The sequence below is a fragment of the Anser cygnoides genome, unplaced genomic scaffold (genome assembly GCF_040182565.1).
Source record: "Anser cygnoides isolate HZ-2024a breed goose unplaced genomic scaffold, Taihu_goose_T2T_genome scaffold_43_1, whole genome shotgun sequence".
Taxonomy (NCBI): Eukaryota; Metazoa; Chordata; class Aves; order Anseriformes; family Anatidae; genus Anser; species Anser cygnoides.
This window is the reverse complement of record NW_027103067.1, coordinates 651,221-660,693: the sequence shown is the minus strand read 5'-3', so window position 1 is coordinate 660,693 and position 9,473 is coordinate 651,221. Positions and strand designations below refer to the sequence as shown.

General features: G+C 69.9%; 1 protein-coding gene across 1 annotated transcript; it reads left to right on the top strand.

The window, feature by feature from the left end:
• The first annotated feature begins 193 nt into the window (after positions 1 to 193).
• LOC136789262 (4F2 cell-surface antigen heavy chain-like) lies at positions 194 to 5,162 on the top strand. The gene is made up of 6 exons (XM_066989296.1): positions 194 to 699; positions 2,373 to 2,541; positions 3,946 to 4,045; positions 4,646 to 4,714; positions 4,819 to 4,880; positions 4,978 to 5,162. Exons 1-6 carry the CDS (start codon positions 322 to 324, stop codon positions 5,157 to 5,159), a joined length of 960 nt encoding a protein of 319 aa, XP_066845397.1. The 5' UTR covers positions 194 to 321; the 3' UTR covers positions 5,160 to 5,162.
• Positions 5,163 to 9,473: the final 4,311 nt, after the last annotated feature.

Genomic DNA, 9,473 nt, shown 5'->3' with positions numbered 1-9,473 from the left:
CTGGGAGCACTGGCCCACACATACCCCAAAACCAGGGGCCCACAAAATGGCGGCCGGGGGGGGGGACCCACACGAGGGGCCACAAGATGGCGGCGGGGGGCGCCCCCCGCTCCCCGTTGGTCGAACGTCGGTGGGCGTGGCCGAGCGTCGGTGGGCGGGGCCTCGTCTATATAAGCCCGGCGCTCGCCGCGCGCCCCCCAGAGGCGCAGCGCCGCCGCCGGAGGACCGCGGAGCCCTCGCCGCTCCCCGCTCCCCTCAGGACCGTTTTGGGGCGAACCCCTCCCTTTTGGGCTTCCTCCCCCGCTCCCCCTGTCCCGCGACATGGCCGCGGACGTGGAGGCGCAGCCGCGCGACGTGGAGCTGTCGGCGTTGGAGGCCGAGAAGCAGCCGATGGCCGGCCCGGAGGCGGGCCCGGAGAAGAACGGGCTGGTGAAGGCGGCGGGGCCCGGCGAGGCGGCCGGGGCCAAGTTCACGGGGCTGGGCAAGGAGGAGCTGCTGCGGGCCGCGGCGGCCCCGGGCTGGGCCCGGGCCAGGACGGCGCTGCTGGCGCTCTTCTGGCTCGGCTGGCTCGGCATGCTGGCCGCCGCCGCCGCCATCGTGGCCCGAGCCCCCGCTGCCAGGCCCCGCTCGGGGCCGACTGGTGGCGCCTCGGGGCCCTCTACCGCGCCCCGCCCAAGGCCTTCGGGGGAGACCTCAAAGGTGAGGGGCGGCGGCGGCCTCCCCCCTCCCCCCGCCGGGGAGGGATCGGGGTCCCGGGACCCCCCCCAGGACCGGGACCATCTCCCGGAAACCCCTTCCCCGCCCAGGGGACCCCCCGGGACCGGGATTGGGGTCCCGGGACCCCCCCAGGACCGGGACCATCTCCCGGGAACCCCTTCCCCGCCCAGGGGACCCCCCGGGACCGGGATTGGATCCCTGGGACCCCCCCCCACACACCCGCCGGGACCCTCCCGAGATCGGGACCCCCCAGGGACCCCCCCCCCGAGGACCGGGACCATCTCCCGGGACCCCCCCCCCACCCCCTCGGGACCCTCCCGGGACCGGGATCGGGGCCCTGGGACCCCCCAGGACTGGGACCACCCCCTGGGATCCCCCCCCCCCCCCCCAGGGACCCCCCCCGGGACCGGGACCACCCCCCAGGGACTCGACCCCCCCTCAGAGACCCCCCCCCCAGGGTGGGATCGGGGCCCAGGGACCCCCCCCCAGGACCCCCGGAGGCTCCTCACCCTCTTGCCCTTCTCCCTTTGGGACCCCCCCAGAAGCCCCCTCCCCCTTTGGACCCCCCCGGTTCTATTTTGGAGCGCCCCCCCCCGAGGGACTCCACCCCCCTTTTGGGCCCCCCCCCCCCCGAGGCCCCTCCCTCATTTGGGACCCCCTTCAGAAGCCCCCTCTCCTTTGGGGACCCCCCCCAACGCAGGGGCTCCCCCCAGCCCCCTGCCCCTTTTGGACACCCCCCCCCCCCTTTCCTTTTTCTCTGCGCCCCCCCCCCCCCCGGTCCCCCTTCAATTTTTGCCCCCCTCTTCCCCCCCCTGCTATGGGGACCCCAATTTCCCCCCCCCCCCCATAAGACTCCCTCTCCTATTCCCCCCCCCCCAAAGCCTCCCCCATTTCCCCCCCTTTAGGACCGCTCTGACCCCCCCCATGTGACTCCCCTTCCCCCCCCCCCCTTTTGACTCCTCCAGAGTCTCCCTTACCCCTCCTTGAGACCCCCCATTTTGGGACCAATTTAACCCCCCCGTGCCCCCCCCATTTGTCTAATCCCCAATTTGGGATCGCTTCAGTCGCCTCGCAACCCCCGTTACCCCCTCAATTCTAGGCCCCCAAAACGCCCCCCAAACCCCCCAATTTCGGGGGGGGGGGTCCCTAATACCCCTGTGTGCCCCCCCCCCCATGCACTCCCCCAATTTGGGACCACTTTTACCCCCCGATTCCCCCCTCCCCCCCCGTGGGATCACTCCAGCCCCCTCCCAACCCCCCTTTACCCCCCCCCCCCGATTCCAGGCCCCCCCAAACGTCCCCCCCACAATTCGGGGGGCTCCCTGACCCCCCGCGTGCCCCCCCCCCCACTTTGGGACCACTTTTGCCCCCCATTTCCCCCATTCCCCTCCCCCCCTTTGGGACCACTCCAACCCCCTTTACCCCCCCTCAATTCCAGTCCCCCAAAAGGACCCCCAGTTTGGGTGGGGGGCTCCCTGACCCCCCCGTGTGCCCCCCCCACTTTGGGACCACTTTTGCCCCCCATTCCCCCCCCCATTCCCCTCCCCCCCCTTTGGGACCACTCCAACCCCCTTTCCCCCCCCAACCTTCAGCCCCCCCAAACGCCCCCCCCCACCCGGGGGGGCTCCCTGACCCCCCCCCGCGTGCCCCCCCAGGCGTGGAGGCCCGGCTGGGGCACCTGGCGGAGCTGCACGTGGGGGCTGCTGCTGGGGCCGCTGCACCCCCCCTCTCGGGGGACCCCGCGAGACCCCCTGGGGGCGCTGGACCCGGAGCTGGGCACCGAGGAGGAGCTGGGGGGGCTGCTGGGGGCCGCCCGCGAGAAAGGTGGGGGGGTTAATTGGGGGGGTAATTAGTGCGGGGGGGGGGGGTAATTGGGGGGTGGGGGGGGGGGGTAACTGGGGGGCTGGGCCCTGGGAATGGGGGGGGTGGGGGGAATGGGGGGTGGGAATGGGGGGTCATTTTGGGGGGTAATTAGTGTGGGGGTGTAATTGGGAGGTAATTAGTGTGGGGGTGTAATTGGGGGGGCAATTGGGGGTGGGGGGGTAACTGGGGGGGCTGGGCCCTGGGAATGGAGGGGGTGGGGGAGTGGGGGTGGGTCGGGGGGAGTGGGGGGGTGTTGTGAATGGGGGGGTCATTTTGGGGGGTAATTAGTGTGGGGGCTTAATGGGGGGCATAATTAGTGGGTGGGGGGTGATTGGGGGTAACTGGGGGGGCTGGGCCCTGGGAATGGGGGGGTGGGGGAATGGGGGTGGGGTGGGGGGGGGTGTTGGGAATGGGGCGGAATTAGTTTGGGGGGTAATTAGTGGGTGGGGTAATTGGGGACATAATTAGTGGGGGGGGGGGGGTGGGGGGTAACTGGGGGGGGGCTGGGCCCTGGGAATGGGGGGGAGTTGGGGGGGGGTGGGGGGGGGGGGGGTTGGAATGGGAGTGGGGGTCATTTTGGGGGGGTAATTAGTGGGGGGTTAATTGGGGGGTAATTGGTGGGGGGGGTAATTGGGTGGGGGTAACTGGGGGGGGTGCCAGGCCCTGGGAAGGGGGGGGGGAAGGGGGGAGTGGGGGGGGCTGTTGGGAATGGGGTAGTTATTTTGGGGGGTAATTAGTGGGGGGTTAATTAGGGGCATAATTAGTTGGTGGGGGGGTGATTGGGGGGTAACGGGGGTGGGGGGGTAACTGGGGTGCTGGGCCCTGGGAATGGGGGGTGGGGGAATGGGGGGGCTGCTGGGGATGGGGGGCTCGTTTGGGGGGTAATTGGGGGGTAATTAGTGCAGGGAGGGTAATGGGGGTAATTGGGGGGTGGGGGTAACTGGGGGGCCGGGCCCTGGGAATGGGAGGGGAGGGTTGGGGATTGGGGGGTCATTGGAAATGGGGGGGGGGCGGTGGAAATTGGGGGTGTTTTAGGTTGGGGGGTTATGGGGATTGGGGGGGGGTCCTGGAAATCGGGGGAGTGTTGGAAATCGGGGGGGGTCCTTAAAAATTATGGGGGGCGTTGTAAATGGGGGAGGTGCTGGAGGTGGGGGGGGGCACTGGGAATGGGGGGGGGCACTGGGAATGGGGGGGGGGTCCCAAAATCGGGGGGGGCCCGGATTTGGGGTCCAGCAGCAGTGGGGGGAGGGGAGCGGAGGGCTGAGCCCCACGGAGGGGCTTTGGGGGGGCCCTGCCCGCTGCCCCCCCTTTGTGTGTGTGTGGGGGGGGGGGGGGCCTGGCCGTGACGCCCCCCCGCCCCCCCAGGCGTGCAGGTGCTGGTGGAGCTGACCCCCGCCCCCCAGGGGGACGCCCCCTGGGTCAGCCCCGAGGTGGCCGCGGACCCCGCTTCCGGCAGGGCCTCAAGGTGGGGGGGGGGGCGGTATGGGGCGGGGGGATGTTAATGGCGGGGGGGGGGGCAGTACGGGGTGGGGGGGGGTGTTATGGGGGTGGGGGGGGCGGTATGGGGTGTGGGGGGGCCTTATGGGGCTGGGGGCGTTATGAGGTGGGGGGGGCAGTATGGGGGGCAGTATGGGGTGGGGGGTGTTAATGGGGGGACGTTATGGGGCGGGGGGGCCTTATGGGGTGTGGGGGGGTGTTATGGGGTGGGGGGGTGTTAATGGGGGAGGGTGTTATGGGGTGTGGGGGCCTTATGGGGCGGGGGGGGGGGCAGCATGGGGTGAGGGGGCTGTTATGGGGTGGGGGGGGCGTTATGGGATGGGGGTGTTAATGGGGTGGGGGGGCATTGGGTGGGGGGGCATTAAGGGGTGGGGGGGGCGGTATGGGGTGGGGGGGCCTTATGGGGTGTGGGGGGGTGGTGGGGGAGCGCGGGGGCGCGGGGGCGTTGTGGGGTGGGGGGGTGTTATGGGGGGGTACGGGGCGGTTTTGGGGGGGGGGGCGGATATGGGGTGCCGTGGGGTGGCTGGGGGGTGGGGGCCATGCCGTGACCCCCCCCCCCCCCCCGCAGGAGGCGCTGGGCGCGTGGCTGGAGCGCGGCGTGGGCGGCGTCTTCCTGGATGGCATCGAGCACCTGGAGGTGGGCGGGGGGCGCTATGGGGTGGGGGGGGGCTGTGGGGCAGCCCTATGGGGCTGGGGGGGGCGCTACGGGGCAGCGCGGTGACCCCCCTCCCCCCCCCCCAGCCCTCCTTCCTGCAGGAGCTGCAGAACGTCACGGAGCAGCACAGCACCGAACGCGCCCCCAGGTACCCCTCCCCCAACCCCCCCCGCGCCCCGGGGGGCTCCCCTCTGACTCGGGGGGCCCCCCCGACCCCCCCTGACCCCCCCCCCGTTTCCCCGCAGGCTGCTGGTGGGGGGCACGCGGCTGCAGGACCCCCCGCGCTGCTGCGGCTGCTGAACGCCTCGGGGCTGCGCCTGGTGCTGGGCCCCTTCCTGCAGGCGCTGGGCCCCGACCCCCCGGCCCCGAGGCCGCCCCCGCCCTGCTGCAGTTCCTGCGGGCGGGGCCCCCCTCGCCTGGAGCGTGAGTGACCCCCCGGGACCCCCCCGTGCCCGGGGACCCCCCAGACCCGTGGCAGGGGGGTTTTGGGGGGGGGGCGGTGGTGGAGCTCAGCACCACGAGGGCTGGGCCTGGCTGTGGGGCCCCCCCAGTGTAATTAGGGACCCCCCAGTGTAATTAAGCCCCCCCATGTAATTAAGCCCCCCCCCCCAATATAATTATCACCCCCCATAATTAGGACCTCCTCATAATTAAGGCCTGACCCCCCAATTATAGGGGACTCCCAGGTAATAGCGACCCTATACATACAATAGCCCCCCCCATATAATTAGGACCCCCCCCCCATATAATTAGGCCCCCCCCCCCCTAATTATCTCCCCCGTAATCAAGGGCCTGACCCCCACACACACCCGGTGACCCCCCCAGACCCATAGCAGGGGGTTTGGGGGGGGGGCGGTGGTGGAGCTCAGCACCACGAGGGCTGGGCCTGGCTGTGGGCCCCCCCATTTAATTAGGGACCCCCCCAGTGTAATTAAGCCCCCCCGTGTAATTAGGATCCCCCTGTGTAATTAGCCCCCATAATTGGGAACCCCCAATATTAAGCCCCCACCCCCCAATTATAGGGCAGTTATTTGTAATAGGGACCCCATACATACAATAGCCCCCCCCCCCCATATAATTAGCCCCCTAATTATCTCCCCCTTAATTAAGGGCCTGACCCCCCCGCACCCGGTGCCCCCCCCAGACCCATAGCAGGGGGTTTTGGGGGGGGGCGGTGGTGGAGCTCAGCACCACGAGGGCTGGGCCTGGCTGTGGGCCCCCCCCCATTTAATTAGGGACCCCCCCCAGTGTAATTAAGCCCCCCCGTGTAATTAGGATCCCCCTGTGTAATTAGCCCCCCCCATAATTGGGAACCCCCAATATTAAGCCGCCACCCCCCAATTATAGGGCAGTTATTTGTAATAGGGACCCTATGCATACAATAGCCCCCCTATAATTAGGACCCCCCTATAATTAGGACCCCCCATATAATTAGGACCCCCCATAATTATCTCCCCCACAATTAAGGGCCTCACCCCCCCGCACCCGGTGACCCCCTAGACCCGTGGCACCAGCTCAGCACCACGAGAGCTGGGCCTCGCTGTGGGCCCCCCCTTGTAATTAACCCCCCCCAATTATATTAGGCCCCCCCGTGCAATTAGCCCCCCCCCATGTAATTACCCCCCATAATAGCGATGCCACACACTCGATACGGCCCCCCCATGTAATTAAGGCCTCCCCCCATAATAGGGACCCCCCCAAAAAAGAGCTGCCCCCATTACTGCCCTCCCAATAACTGCCCCCCGTATGGCCCCCCCCCACTAACTGCCCCCCCCCCCCCCCAGGTGGGGACCCCTGGGAGCACCGCCTGGGGCTGAGCCCCCCCACGCCCCCCAGCTGCTGCTGCTGCTGCTGGGGGCTGCCGGGGAGCCCCCTCCTCAACTACGGCGACGAGCTGGGGCTGCGCGACCCCCCCGGGGGCTGCAGGTGGGGGGGGGGGGCACCGGGGGGCATCAGTGGGGTGGGGGGGGGTCTGGGGGGGCATCAGTGGGGCTGGGGGAGGGAATCTGGGGGGCTGGGGGGGTCAGTGGGGTGGGGGAATGGGATTTGGGGCTGGGGGGGGGGGAATCTGGGGGGCTGGGGGGTCAGTGGGGCCGGGGGGGGGGGTCAAGGGGATGGGGGGGTCTTTAGGGGGATATGTGGGGCTGGGGGGGTTGGGATTTGGGGTCGGGGGGTCAGTGGGGCTGGGGGGTCTGGGGGAGGGCATGGGGCTGTGGGGGGAATCGGGGGGGTCAGTGGGGTGGGGGTTGGGGTTTGGGGCTGGGGGGGTCTTTAGGGGGATCTGGGGGGCTGGGGGGGGCATCAGTGGGGCTGGGGGGGGCCGTGGGGCTGGGGGTTGTGGGGCTGGGGGGATTTGTAGGGCTGGGGGGGGAATCTGGGGGGTGCTGGGGGGGTCTGGGGGCCTGGGGGGGCTGTGGGGCTGGGGGGGCAGCTCTATGGGGCCAGGGTCACGTAACTGCCGGCCCCGTGACCTCTGACCCTGTGACCTCTGACCCCAGCCGACCCCGATGCCCTGGGACCTGGTGGAGGCTGCGAAGGAGGGGCAGAACAGCACCGAGGTGGGCGGGGCCTCGGGAGGGGGCGGGGCCACAGGGGAGGGGGCGGGGCCACAGGGGAGGGGGCGGGGCCTCGGGAGGGGTCAATGGAGGGGCGGGGCAAGGGAGGGCTCGGTGGGGGCGGGGCCAATGGGAGGGGGCGGGGCCACTGTGTCCCTCAATGGGCAGTATGGGGGTGGAGGGGGCGTGGCCTGCCATATATGGCCTGGAACGGGGCGGGGCTCCTACTCTGCGCTGCTTTTTGTTCCTTAAAGGGGCGACACTTCCAAGTCCTTAAAGGGGCAACGTTAGCGGGTGGGGCCACCCTGCAGGGAGGGCCGCTGGGAGGGCGTGGCTTGGGGCGAATGGGCGTGGCTCGCGGGGGCGTGGCTAACGCTGACCCCGCCCCCTCCCGCAGGCCCGGCTGCTGTCGCTGTGCCGCCGCCTGGGGGAGCTGCGGCGCCAGGAGCGGGTGCTGGCGGGCGGCGGGGCCGAGGCGCTGGAGGCGGGGCCTGTGCTGGCGCTGCTGCGGGAGGGCGGGGCCGAGCCGGGGGGCGGGGCCGAGCCGGGGGCGGGGCCGAGCCGGGGGTCGGGGCCGAGCGCTTCCTGGTGCTGCTGAACCCGGGGGCAGACACCGTGCGCCCCACCCCTGGCGGCGCCCCCGCTGCCCCCCCGCGCCCGCCTGGTGCTGAGCACCCACCGCGACCCCCCGGGCCCGCCGAGCCCCCCTGGAGCTGGGGGAGCTGGAGCTGGGGCCCTACGAGGGGCTGCTGCTCGCCCTGCACGACTTGTAGCGCGCCCCACAGCGCCCCACGGCACCCCACAGCGCCCCACGGCGCCCCACAGCGCCCCACAGGGCCTCCGTGTCCCCCCCCCCCCCGTGGCCTTACCCCTATAATATGGGGGGGGGAAGAGAGAAGAGTGGTGCCCCCCCCCCAATAAACGGTGGCATTGGTGCTGTGTGTCTGCGTTGGCTTTGTTTGCTCCAAATGGGGTTGTTTCACCCCAAAATCCCACCCTGTTAATGCTGCGTTCCCCACGTTTCATCCTGAAAATGGGGTTGGGACCCCTTGAAATGGGGTTGAGACCCCCAAAATGGGGTTGAGACCCCCAAAATGGGGTTGGGACCCCTAAAATGGGGCCAGGACCACCCCAAAAGCAGGGTCAGAACGCCTTGAAATGGGGCGGGGACCCCAAGGGTGGGGTTAGAACCCCTTGAAATGGGGTTGAGACCCCCCTAAAATGGGACTCGATTACCCCAAAATGGGGTCCGGCCCCCTCAAGTTGGGGTCAAGAGCCCTAAAAATGGGGTTGGGACCTCTAAAATGGGGTTGAAGCCACATGAAATGGGGCCAGGAACCCCTAAAATGGGCTGGGACCCCAGAAGTGGGGTCAGAACCCCTTGAAATGGGGCCGGACCCCTCAAGCTGGGGTCAGGAGCCCCAAAAATTGGATTCGGGGCCCCAAAAATGGGGTTGGAGCCCCTCGCGGTGGGGCCAGAACCCCCAAAATGGGGTTGGAGCCCCTAAAAATGGGGTCAGAGACCCTCGACATGGGGCTGGGACCCCTAAAATGGGGTCGAGATCCCCCAAAACGGGGGCGGGACCCCTCAAAGTGGGGTCAGGAGCCCCAAAAAAGGGATTCGGGACCCCAAAAACGGGGTTGGGGCCCCTCGAAATGGGGCCAGGAACCCCGAAAATGGGGCCGCGACCCCTCCGTTGTCATGGCAACCGCTCCCCCCCCCCGGCCACTCCACGGCCCCTCCGCTGCCATGGCAACAACGCGGCCCCGCCCCTCAGGCTCGACGCTGCCATGGCAACGGCTCGGCCCCCTCCCCTCAGCCATTACCCGGGTACTCCGCTGCCATGGCAACGCCGCGGCCCCGCCCCTCACGCATGTCCCTCCGCTTTGCCACTCCGCTGCCATGGCAACGCGGGGGCCCCTCCCCTCAGGCACTCCACTCCCCCTCTGCTGCCATGGCAACGCCGCGGTGCCGCCTCTAGGCCCCTCCCCTCCGCTCCTCCGCTGCCATGGCAACGCAGGGGCCCCGCCCCTCGGCCTCTTCCCGCCTCCGCCGCTGCCATGGCAACGCCCCCTCCCCTCCCCGTAACCCCTCCCCCAGCCCCGCCCCGCCCCTTCCCCTCACCCAATCCCCGCCCCGTCTCCACAGCAACCCCGCCGCGCCGCCGGAAGTCCCCCCTGAAGCG